Below are 13,388 nucleotides of genomic sequence, written 5' to 3' on the forward strand. Positions count from 1 at the left end.
AAACCATGAATCCTGTTTTAGACCAGAATATTCTGCTTGTCACCAGTATTCCAAAATGAAATTACTTTAATGGTTTTTGGATTGAGCTTATAACAACAGATAGGTTGAGGAAAACAGTTTCTTTTTGTAGTTGTTTTTCATCATCCTTATCACTGTTCTCCCCCCCTTTTTTTGGTATCTCAGATTCCCTTTGTCCTTCCTTCCTTCTCTTAGAGCAGCTTGTACTGATGGCTTTGAGGTTGGCTGAGATCTGTTTACCAGCCATTCAGATGCAACATGGATTTATCTGTAGAAGTTACTTAAAATGTTCTGTCACCTGTCCTTTGGTGAACAGATTAACTAAATATCTGTTAGGGAATTATGTTTTTCCCTACTCCCTTCAAAGACTTGGGTGATGGTATTCTGGTATTCCGTGGCTGTATAAGAAGTCTTGATTCAGAGCAGAAAGGCAAACCTAGTTAAATAGAGATGCTTCTCCTAGTGGAGTCATGTTCACCACTTGGACTCTTCTATTCAGAATATAATGAACTACTTATTGTCTTTGGAACACTCAGGATTCTCAGTTAGTTCTGTTAGAGGTCATCTAGCTACTCTGTTCTGCTAGTGGGAGGTCCTTTGATGTTCTCTGACTCCAAGGTTTCTACATTTTTAAATGATCTGATTCGTGCATTTCCACCAGTTAAAGAGCTTTTCCCTGTCTGTGACTTGAAAATAGGACTTGCATCTTTTTTGAACCCATGTCATCATGTTCGTGATACCACTTTTCTGTTAAGACAATATTTTTGATAGCCATCACATTAGCTCACACGATGAGTGAAATACAGGCTGTGATGGCTGACCCTCCATATGCTGTGTTTCATAAGAACAGAGTCACTTTCAAGAGGGATCAGAAATTTTTATCAAAGGTGGTTTTGCAATTCCATATGAACCAGTTCATATGCTTACCTGTATTTTTTCCTAAACCTCATGATTTTCCTACAGAGGTTAAATTACACACACTGGATGTTCCTAGGGGCTATACCTTTGTACCTATTCAGGACAAATTGGCTACCCTATTGTGACTTTTGGTAATAAGTCTAAGGGGCTGGCTCTGTCATATCAGGGACCCCATATGGATGATGGATTGCATTAAGATTTCCTGTTCATTAAACAAACTACTCCTTCCCTCTCAAGTCAGGGCGCACTCAGCTAACATCTGTTACTTGTTTCAGGGGAGTCCCTATTTCTGAGATTTGTAGGGCAGCTCCTTGGAATTTGGTTCCTATGTTTATCAATTGCTACTCTGTCTAGATCAGATGCCCTGTTGGGCAGAGATGTCTCAATCATTTAGATAAGACTCCTGTTTCCTTGAGAGGTAACTGCTAGTCAGTCACCTACATGTGACTGACTAGCAGTTATCTCTCAAGGAAACATGGAACCCACGCTTTCTAATTGATATGGAATCCTTACCTGGGTATTCAGTATTAGTGAAGGAATGTAATGGTGGTTGCAGTTGCTCGACCTTTATACCCTCGCCATAGGGCGTGTGAGGGCATACAAGGCACATGTGTAGCCCTGATGGATGCTGCTGGCTAAAAGATTCCAGGTTCGCATGTATGAGGCGCACATACCTACAGTGGGATCTGTGTGCACAAAGGCATCTCAAAGAACTCAAGTTACTGTAAGGTAAGTAACCTGTCTTTGTTTCAGCATGACACCAATTTTGTTTGGCTCTTACCCAATCCAGTTATGAGATGGCACTTTTCAGATCTGGGATGCACGTAATATACACATTTATTAAAAGGCTTACTCAATTGTTAATTAAAACTGAGATTTGCTTAATTCTATTCAATGACTGTTGATATCGGTGGTTATGAAGAATAGTTCTAGCATTTTACTAGAGAATCAGAAATGGCATACAGAATAGCTAAGTATGAGCTTGATCCTGGGAGGTGACAAACTTCCTCAATGTCCACTGCAGTCCCATTGACACTGGAATCAGTGAGCATTGAAGGTGCCCTGCACCTTACAGGATTGAGCTCTAAATCTTTAAATAAAGTATTTTTATGAAACTCTACTAATTAATTTATAACTTTTTTTCCTTTTTATAGTAACTGGTTCTGCTAATTTTGATCACTTATTTAAAGTGATGCGGAAAACTGATGTTATTTTTCATGCTAAGATATTGAATTTTCAGTAAGTGATGGTTCTTCTTTTAGTAAAATACTTTTGCTAGCTTATCTGACCTGTGGTGGAGAATGACGAAAATTCACTGTGGTTCATATAATAAAAATTACAATAAGAAAAGAGTGCAAGTAGACATTAGAAACAAAATCAATCCATTACAGTTTTAGAACTCTTTTTTTCTTCTTTTTTTTCCAGAAGCTGGAAGTTATGAAATGACAAACCAACATGTAAAGCAAAATGGAAAATTAGAAGATAATCCTGCCACTGGCAGTCCCCCACGGACTACGTTATTGGGGACCATATTTTCTCCTGTTTTCAATTTTTTCTCACCAGCAAATAAAAATGGTAATTATTATCTACAACTACACAATGTATATTAACATAAAAGTTAAATATGGTTCATATTTTTTTTAAAAAAGTTGTTTGGACTGGTGATGCAACAGATACTGCCTCCTTGTTGACCTGCAGAGCAAGAGCTAGTTTCCATAAAGGAAAATGTACTGAATCATTAGAAGGGTTGCTTGAGCTATATAAGAGGAAGCATGGGCTTAGTTGCATTAAAATATTTGTTTCCTAGTTATAGATGTCTAACACTTCACTTTGGTTTACAAAGTGTAAGAAACTAATTTGGTATTTTTTCATCCTATCTAAAATGGGTTTCTCTTTCTCCACCCACCTTTTGGTTTGTATTTTAATATCATGAATTAAATAGGGAAATTTTCAGTTATTCCAGAAACATTATCTCTGAATCCACAAATATTAATACTCTGTTAAGTAATTCAGTGCTAGGATAATGATAGTGAGTGTTCTGAAACCTCATTTCAGGAACATCAGGATCAGATTCCCCGGGGCAAGCTGTTGAAGCTGAAGAAATAGTCAAACAGCTTGACATGGAACAGGTGGATGAGATCTCTACCAGTACTGCAACATCGACCAATGGAGCAATTTACACTAGCCAAGCAGTGCAAGTCAGATCTACTATCAACAACGGTTTGGAAGAAGTGGAGGAAACAACTGATCGTGATATACCACCACTTACAGGTAAGAAATTTGCATTTTCCTGGGACTGTTAAGTGAAATGTGCAATTAAAAAAATGTTTGCACATTTGAGTAGAAGCTCTTTACCCCAGAGTGTTCCTGTATTTTATATAAACAAAGATTCTATATTTGCTTGGGAATAAGAGAGCTTGCAAAAGTGTTTACTTACATGCTGGTTTTCGTGAGCAGTAGCCTGGGAAACACTCTGTTATTCGCCAAAGATAGAATCCCATTGTTAACTTCTCTGGCCAAATCTATTCCTAGTGTGACTCAGTTGACTTCCAAATTTAAATGAAGCCCAATTCAAATGAATATTGTGATTCCAGGAGTCAGATTTTCTGACTCAATGTTTAGTGCCAAATGTATTAAAATAAAATGTAAACTTCTGAAATGCCCATTACCAAAAAGTAGTTCCCAACCCCTTGGCTGCTGTCACTAGAATAACATAGACTAATAACAAATTTATATAGGTCCCTTCTTAATTTACAACATTTCCTTCAAGAGAATCAACTTCTTTTTGGATAAAATTCTTAAAACAGTAAATTTGCCATTGTGCACAGGACCGTCACAAGCCTACGTGCACTCACTTTAAACCCTCAAAAAAAAAGGCATTTAAATAGAGCATAGGTTTGTGTGGGCTCACTGCTGGGACATGAATTTCACCTTACAAGAAGTAGAGGTGAAGTGAAGAGAAGGGGGCGGAGAATTTTCACTGCTACTATGAAGACTTACATAGTAAGTGTAGAATTTCACATTTTAAAACAGTGCACTAATAAGACTAGCTCTTGTGTGGTTTTTTGTTTTGTTTTGTGTTTTTCCATTGAATTTTAGCACCAGTATCTCCAGACAGTGGTTATTCATCAGCTCATGCAGAAGCCACCTATGAAGAAGACTGGGAAGTATTTGATCCGTAAGTGTTAATATTTTTTTCTGAAACATTACTTTTATAAAATTGGGAATTGGATAAAAAAACCTTTTATTTGAGCAAGGACTTTGGTCATGTTTAGAGCTTGCTTTCTGTGGTGAGCTCTATTTGAAAACTGCTCACTGTAAAACTAGTAGTTTATTGACTGTTCAAGGTTTGTTATATTCAGTTTAAATTATTTATTTCTTAGTCTTAATTACTTTAAATTACTTATTTGACTGACTGCATTGTTGGTTATGGTAATGTGAATATAGTTACACAACAAATTCCCTTTCATTTTCAGATATTATTTCATCAAACATGTTCCACCACTAACTGAAGAACAACTTAATAGGAAGCCAGCTCTTCCACTGAAAACAAGAAGCACACCAGAATTTTCTTTAGTTTTAGACTTGGTAAATATGTGTATAGACATAAGGTAGTAGTGGGGGAAGAATGAATTTGTTCCATTTATTTTGCATATTGCAGATATTGGAAACATGATGCTCCCATTATTAAAAAAAAACAAAAACAAAACCTTATTAAATGCACACATTGAAACACTAAAGTTTTCACAGAAATTTTTTAAAATTTCAATTAAAAACACACTGATCTTAAAGAAATTATTTGAGAAACTGTCACTGAGTAGCAAGAATGGAAAATTCTCTGCATTTGTTGCATGATTCAATATTTTTCTTAAACTTTTCAATGCTTTTAAAAAAAATCTTTGTGAACAAAAGTTAGTTTACTCTTCCTAGGCCCTTCCCAAAGAAATGATGGAGAAAATCAGATATAAGAAAGGAGAAAATTCAGCATCACCTGTATTTGAGCAAATACTGACAAAGGACGAGTCTCCCAGTGAGATTTGCTTCAGTCAGAGAGGATTCCTTTCACAGAGCAGAAAGCATGCTTCTCTTTAGAATTATTTGTTTTCACCCTCTGTTGATCCATTTTATTGTATTTAAGCAGTTATTGGATAATTCAGTCACTGGCCATAGAAAGTTGTCATTTAATGAATAAAGAAGTCTCATTTTTTTAATGAAATTGGAAAAAAAAAAAAAAAAAAAGAACTCTAGGAAGACTCGTGATATAACAACGAAGTTGAGATTGACTTATAAGCACTGTTTTATCATGTGCTATGTAACTTGTTATACATGGATCATATGAATTGAATACTTATTTCAAACGGATAGGAACAGACTTGCATTAAATAAGAGGAATTTGTTGCACCTGTAAAACCAAGATTTCTTTCTCTTGGGATTCTGTGTTAGTGCCAAATGAAACTCTTGCAGAATTACAACAATAATGAATTGTGTAATTCACTAATAGCTATCTTTCAAGCCTTGGCAGCAATACATTCCAAAGTAAATTGGCCAGACTGAATTACAGAATATATTTCCCTTCCAAAAGAACATAAAGAAGCAAATAGTCTCCTTTTCAATGATCTTGTCATAAAAGCTTCTTAATTTAGTATGATCTTTTTATTTTATTTTTTTCTAGGATGAAACATTAGTGCATTGTAGTCTAAATGAGCTAGAAGATGCTGCACTCACTTTTCCAGTGCTTTTCCAAGATGTCATTTACCAGGTAATTAGAAATATATAGAAAAATATTTACTTTTTTGTTTATTTAATAGATAAAATAATCATGCATATGTAATACCTTCTTGTCAAAAGAGAGAGAAACATTGTTTGGCATCTAAACAGCTATTTGAGTTATACGCTGCAGATTTGAAATTTTGTAAGGCAAGTGGTCATGTATTAAAAATATGGTGGAGTACTTTTTATTACTACAACGTGATGATTACTAGTAAAAATGTCAACAATGATTAGTAAGGAAATGTAAATATTCTTTTTAGCAGCAGTATTCTATAGCAGCCTTTCTCCTTACCAGCAGGTGGAGGCAGGAACACTGAAAGTTCAGGCAGTATCATTTTCCAAGTAATAGCTTGCCACAAACTTAACTTTCTTCCCTGCATTGGGAAACCAGTCCATGCTGGTTGTTCATTTCATACTGTGAAGAAGGCTAATCTTCATAGCCTGAAATTAACTAGCTTCTGTCTAGCTTACCTAGTCTTGCATCCCCTTTGCCAATGACCTTTACATCTCTTCTGCCCCAGTTAGATTCTGCTTGGTGATTATGCTGATTTTTTGATTGTCTTGTGGAAATTGCTAGTCATTTTTCCTTATTCAGGAAGTAGTATTAGCTTTATATGTTTTACATTGACATACCATAAAGGAACAAGCATGGGAAAGAGGAGATCTGTTCCAGCAACTGCCAAAGATGCTGCACTGACCCAGGCTGTTGTTCTCAGGTCCTTTTGTGTGATGTACCTGGGAGTAGCAACAGCTTCCCCTCCATGTAGTTCGCACGAAATTGGACCCCTCTGTAGTATCTTTGGAGAATGAGCCAGTCATCAGGCACCTTAAAAGGACACTTGTCCAGGTATTTTTCCTAATTTTAAAAATGTTTTTTCTTCATTGTTGCATATAAAACCCCTTGGAATTTTGAAACTAAAATAATTTTTTTTAAATAGGTTTCTTAACTTGTCTCCTATTTGGTGACTGCCATTCTCAGTTTCCTCCTGGATGAATTGGGAAGGAAGCTTCAAATTAATTCTTTGGAGGCAAATAGATTAAAGCCTGTTTTTTTCCCTCCTCTCTCTCAGAGGATCTTAGTATGATTTGAATATTTCTGGCTATAACTATTCTCTTTTGGTGGTGGTGTGTTTTACTGAGTGTAGCTGAGAGCCAGCTTAGGGTCTGATCAAAAGGAAATTTAACTCAATGGAAAGACTATCTTACAAGTTTTCTCTCTCTGTATTTAACAATATTGTACATAATCCTGTACTGCTTTTTATCCAATAAAATGATGATGCAGTTTCATATATTGTGCCTTAGTTATCTCCCAAGATTAGAATGGCAAAGGAGCAGTAGCTTCACAAGGCAGACTTGAGGAGGACTGCCTGTGTTGTATCTACATCAAGTATATTGTTTTAGGATTTCTGACCATCTGTTTATTTTATTCAGGTGGTTTATACACCAGACATGGCAATCCAACTCTTGCTACATGAGGGACAATAAACAGGAGACTAAACAGTCAAGAATTTAGTTATAACCTTAAAACATTTAATTAACTAAGGCTATGGATAAAAAGACAAGCTTCCTCTTCAGATAATTGCTGAACAGAAACTGGTTAATATTACATACATTCTTAGCTTTATGTTGTAGACAATAGCTAGCTATTTTGTCTGCTTTTGAAAAGTGATTCTTTCAGTTATCAATTTGGTCATCTCCTCTGCAATAGACCCATATGAATTTCAGATCCCCAGACTCACCCATAGCTTTCACTGGTGTTGTCTCCTCCTGCTGGCAAGGAGGAAGTAAGTATCTGAGCAAAAATAGAAGATAAATTATTAGATAAGAAAATACTGTATGTATTTATAAACTACAAAACAGTGTAGCTCATTGAAAACAATACCTGACATGGAAAATCAGTTAGTCAAAAATGTTTTATGTTAGTCTCTCTGAACATCTAATACCATCAATTAGACTCTTTAAGAAATACTATGAAATTAATAATCAAAAACATGCTGAAACCTTTTTTTCTTCTTTGAGTAGTGTCCCTGTGGGTGCTCCATTCCAGGTATTGGTGCGTCCTTGCATCCTCGATCAACAGTTTTGCCAGTAGTGCATGTCCGGGTCGCACATGTGCCATCTCCGTCTCGCGGCACTGTTGGTGCCCTTTTCGGCATGCACGACCCAGGCCCGTCAGTTCCTTCACAACTGTCTGCGGTCCAAGACGGAGCTCCCAGCAGTTCTTCACAGCCCACTCTGGAAATCTTCAATAAGTCTTTTTTCCCCGTAAAGTTAGTCAATTTTACCCGTAGTTTAGATTAGTTTACCTTAATCCTTCCCCTTTTAAAAAAATTTTTTTTGTTTCTTTTTCCACTCAGACTTACCCCTCAGTTAATAGTAATATCATGCTGGCTTCTCCCAGCTTCAAATGCTGTACCTCATGCAGGGACACTATGCTGGCTTCGGATGGACACTTGGAGTGCATCAGATGCCTTGGTAAAGGGCATATTGCCCAGAAAATGCATCCATTGTAAGAACCTGAAAGCCAGAGCCAGGCGTGATGGGAACCTCCGCCTGAAGATATACTCATGGAGAGGTCTCTGAGACCTGCCTCAGACCCTGGGCAGGGTAACAGCTCCTCCCACGAAAAGACCAGAAAAAGGCATTCTAGTCCACCGACAACGGAGCATGCCAAGAAAAGGAGTCACCAGAAACAGATAAAGGATCTGGTACCAAAGAGGTATGTTGACCTCCATGACAAAGAGAGACTCTCCGCTCCTCTAAAGTGTTGAGAGACGAAACAAAACAACCTCGTGCCGACACGGCATCGTTAAAAGTAATGGTCTGCACAATGGTGGTAACTGTCACAACATTGGCACTGACTCAGACCTTGGCGCCGATAAGTGGCACGGCACTGACACATGCTGACCAGACTACATCGGCACCGGCGAAACCTGTGGTGCCGATGGCACCAAAGACATCCACGGTACTGACGGTGCCAATGGATATGCCCGCAGTGGAAAATGCTATGGAGCTGACCTCGGCGCCATCATTAAAATGGTGGACACAGCCCAACAACCTTCAAACAGGAACTTCATTCATAAGCAAAACATCCTCGATCGTGATCATGACAGACACATCACCAATTGGATGGAGAGCAAACCTGCAAGAACATACCATTCAAGGGAAATGGTCACCACAGGAAACAAAATTGCTCATAAATCTAATGGAGTTATATGCTGTCTGCAATGCCTATCTATGCTTCCTACCTCTGATAGCAGGGAAAACAATAAAGATAATGACAGACAACATCGTGTGTACATTTTACATAAATTGTCAAGGAGGGGCAAGATCCAGCTCCCTATGCTCAGAGGCAAAGAGACTATGGAATTGGTGCATATCCCACACCATCCACATTTCAGCGGCATATTTACCCAGTATCCAGAATACCACTGCAGAAAACTTGAGCAGAAAATTTGGCAACAATCACGAGTGGGAATTACACAACACAGTCCTGGACAACATCTTTCGTCAGTAGGATTATCCCACAATCGATCTATTTGCGACAGCGAGGAATTGCAAGTGCCGTTATTTCTGCTCAAGAGCAGCTCTAGGCAGAGGTTCAATGGGGGATGCATTACTTACGAACTGGAATACAGGTCTCCTCTATGCGTTCCCACCTATCCCTGTGATAGCCAAAACCATACACAAAATATGGAAGGACAGTGCGAAGATGATAATGATAGCACCAGAATGGCCCAGGCAACCATGGTTCACTTACCTCACATATGTCAATCTGCACACCAATTGCTCTCCCACTAGTTGATGATCTCCTCTTCCAGGACAACGGAACCATACGCCATCCGCATCTGAAGAATTTACATCTCACAGCATGGTTCTTAACTGGTTCCGACAATTTGAACTACAATATTTGGAACCAATAAGACATATTTTACTGAATAGCAGAAAACCTGCCACAAGAAAAACTTACCTTCAGAAATGGTGTAGATTCTCCTTATGGTGTCAACAGAAGCAGGTCAATGCATTAACAGTGTCAATCCCCACTATATTAGACTATCTCCTGGAAATAAAAAAAATCAGGATTATCGATTAGCTCAATTAAAATACATCTAGCAGCTATCACCACCTTCATGATCTTATAGATGATACCACAATTTTGCACATCCAATTGTCAAATGCTTCATGATTGGCATACAAAATATGTATCCAGACATACGTCCTCCCATAATATCTTGGGACCTCAGTTTAGTCCTAAGGACGATCATCAAGCCACCATTCGAGCCTTTAGCGAGTTGTTCATTAATGCACATGTTCATGAACGTAGCATTTCTAGTGGCACGCTGTGTGAGTGAGCTCGGAGCGCTTATGGACCACCCACCATATACAGTATTTCACAAAGATAAGGTGACGCTACAATCTCATCCTAAATTCCTCTCCAAAGTAACATCATCATTTCACCTTAACCAAAACATTAATTTACCTTCATTTACTCAAAATCACACTAATACGCAGGATGCGGCACTCCATATGCTGGACATCAGACGAGCCATTGCGTTTTACCCAGAAAGAACAAAATCTTTCAGGAAATCTCCCAAACTTTTTGTATCAATTACAGAATGTTCCAAAGGCAATGCCCTATCCACCCAAAGACTTTCAAAGTGGATTTCTAGCTGCATCCACACATGCTACACACAGTCAGGGATATCACCACCACAAAGGGTCAGGACACATTCAACCAGATCAATCACTACATCCACAGCCTTCTTGCGTAACATTCCAATTACTGAAATATGCAAAGCAGCTATTTGGGCCTCGACCCACACTTTCATAAAATACTACGCCATTGATCAGGCATCAAGACATGATGCAGCAATTGGACTATCAGTTTTCTCTTCTATTCAACTGAACAACTCCAAAGTTCCTTCCTCCAACTGAGGGCACTGCTCGAGAATCACCTGGAGTGGAGCCACCCATAGGGATACTACTACTCGAAGAAGAAAGGGTTACTCAGTTTGTGCAGTAACTGAGGTTCTTCGAGATGTGTGTCTCTGTGGGAGCTCCACTACCCATCCTCCTCCCTTCTACATTGGAGTCAAACATTATGGCTCTACGGTTGAGAAGGAACAGAGGGGCCCAGGTCATGCACGCTGAAAAGGGCGCCAGTGGCGCCATGAGACGGGGTGGCGCATGCGTGACCCGGACAGGCACTGGTGTCAAAATCTCCGATTGCAGACGTGCCAACACCTGTAGTGGAGCACCCACAGGGACACACATCTCGAAGAACTCAGTTACTGCACAAGGTGAGTAACCCTCCCTTAAGAGAGTAAAACTTGGCTCAGTAATTCTTTTCCTACAGGATTTCTCCATTTTCTCACACTCAGTTTCACTAATCATTATGCAGATGGGGATCTGGGCTCCATACCTTTATGATTTCTCTACCCAACTAAAGGCCATGAACCAATACTTTTGCAGTAGTGGGAGGGTGGATGAACAAGCAGCTTACTTTGAATTATATTCCATAATTGGCCTTTATCAATGCAGCAGTAATGAAGTGATTATAAGTATAGTATATATTGAATGGTACATCTGTCTCTGGAAAACAGGAGTAAATATTTAATTCTTTAGAACTAGTGTATGAATTTATTTTATAATGTATTAGCACTTCGTGTCAGGCACTTCCTTTTGTTACTTGATTAAGAGGTTTGCACTGTATTTAGTTTATGTTGCTGCAGAACCACCAATCCTAGACACTAGGTCATCTTGCTCCCTCTTCCATCCAGAAAATACCTTCCATCTACAAGCAGGCCTTACCTAGTCAAGAGATTTCTGTTTACTTAGTTCTTGGGCTCAACAGTCTCGCTGATCTTCCTGTTTCAGCTACACAGTTCAATAATAGCTGATGAAAAGAACATTCTACCTCACTGCAGCCAAACATAATTGCATTGTTCAATTCATTACTTTCTGATACGGTGTGGCAGGGGTATCTGAGAATTTTCATTCCCCTTCTGGTGAAATGCTATCCCAGTGGCTCCTCTAAAAGAGCAACAAAACCTGTCTATGGTAGGCATTCACAAAGAAAGCTATGATCAGATTGGGAGCTCTTAACCTAGATCTAATTGGACTTTTAGAACTATGTTTTTGTCACCTGAAAAGCTGCAATCAATTAAGAACCTGCTGTTTCTGTTCATTTTTATGATGGTCTTCATCCTGGGTCTCTTACAGTTGGGTAAGATGAGTCTAGTTGCAAATCCAGAGCTGCTGAAGGTAATTGACCTTATGACTTCTCAGCATTTCTTTCAGGGACAGATGAAGAAGACTCTTAAGGCAGTCCAGAGTGAAGGACGTCTAATTTAATAGGAAATACATATCCAGAATTCTGCTCCTGTTACATGCTTCCTTTAGTAAAATACCATTTTACTGATGACTTCTGTTAAAATACAGATCAAGCTGTTTATATAGCCAGGTGCTTCTGCTTATCTGTAGAATAAGATTCCAGAATTGTCACTGTGTGTATCATTCAGAAGCCTACAGTGTCTGTTAAATGTGAAGCAATGGAAACAGCTACAAGCATGGTTGAGAGCTCTTTTTGTTTAGAATGTCACCAAATTCAGTCAACACTGGGATTCGTGGTCTGTTGCTGTCCAGTTTTAAAGTTCTCAGTCATTTTGACTTTATAAATTACAGATGTGAAAGCAAGGCATGTATCTCTGACATGCCAAGAGTCTCAAACCATTGTGATATCAGGTAACTCAGCCAATCACCACCTTTATGCAGCGAAATGGAATGCACCAATTTCATTGGCTGTATGAGGGAGACTGTACAGATGATGGATTACTTGGCCCAACTGTCACATCTGTGCAACAATACAGGCTTTCAACTACTAGTATTTATCATAATCTGATATCTGGGTAACCAAACAGATATTTTTGAAACATGAAAATGAGGAAGAGAAAAATAAGTAGTTAGTTCAGTTGGTATGATAATCTTAATTAGCTATCTAACTAATTACAGAATTTTTATTTAGAACAGTGCCAATGAGTACTATACTATATTACAGACTATTTTCTCCTGCTCTTCTTTTTTGTAATAACTCCTTAGAAATTTAACTAAAATATGTGGGGCGGTGGTTGTTTGTGTTTCCAGTGAGAGAGATGGGATATACACAGTTACATGGACTATAGATAGGGAAAAAACTACATAGCTCAACTTTTAGTCCTATGATCATTAATGGCTCTATTTCCTTGTTAAGAGAATGTAAAGTTTTCATTTAAAAAAAACCCAAAAAACAAAAAAAACCAACCTTCTTTAAAAGGGTGCGCAGAAATAAGGCTGCTTGTGTCGTCTATTATTTCCCTGCTCCTATACACCAGATTAGGCACAATCAAGCCTTATGTTTATTACCTGTTAAAATTATAACTAGCTCTGTACACCCTACTGCTTAGAAAACATGAGGCACTCCTAATACCTGTTTACATTGAGACAGTACTTTATTGTGCAAGCATGAGACAATATGGTCTAGAATGCTTCTAAATTTTCATCTTTGTTCCACCACTGACTCATTGTGTGACCTGGGGCAGCTGAGCAAATCTCTCTGCCTCAGTTATGGAAAGTAATGGCAAAAATGATCGTTAATCATACCTATTTGTTTTCAAACACTACGGCAAACGCCCTGTGCTCAGGAC

At 38.4% G+C, this 13,388-nt stretch overlaps 1 protein-coding gene across 1 annotated transcript in view; it reads left to right on the forward strand.

The window, feature by feature from the left end:
* Positions 1-13,388, forward strand: part of CTDSPL2 (CTD small phosphatase like 2) — a 65,776-nt gene that overhangs the window by 31,208 nt on the left and 21,180 nt on the right. The window contains exons 4-8 of the mRNA XM_067555451.1: positions 2,362-2,511; positions 2,992-3,207; positions 4,036-4,114; positions 4,413-4,524; positions 5,609-5,695. Coding sequence (XP_067411552.1) covers positions 2,362-2,511; positions 2,992-3,207; positions 4,036-4,114; positions 4,413-4,524; positions 5,609-5,695 — 644 coding nt within the window. The remainder of the gene's footprint in view (positions 1-2,361; positions 2,512-2,991; positions 3,208-4,035; positions 4,115-4,412; positions 4,525-5,608; positions 5,696-13,388) is intronic.

The sequence above is a fragment of the Emydura macquarii genome, unplaced genomic scaffold, assembly GCF_026122565.2.
Source record: "Emydura macquarii macquarii isolate MOO-44397 ecotype Brisbane River unplaced genomic scaffold, CSIRO-AGI_Emac_v2 contig_1644, whole genome shotgun sequence".
NCBI classification, from domain to species: domain Eukaryota; kingdom Metazoa; phylum Chordata; order Testudines; family Chelidae; genus Emydura; species Emydura macquarii.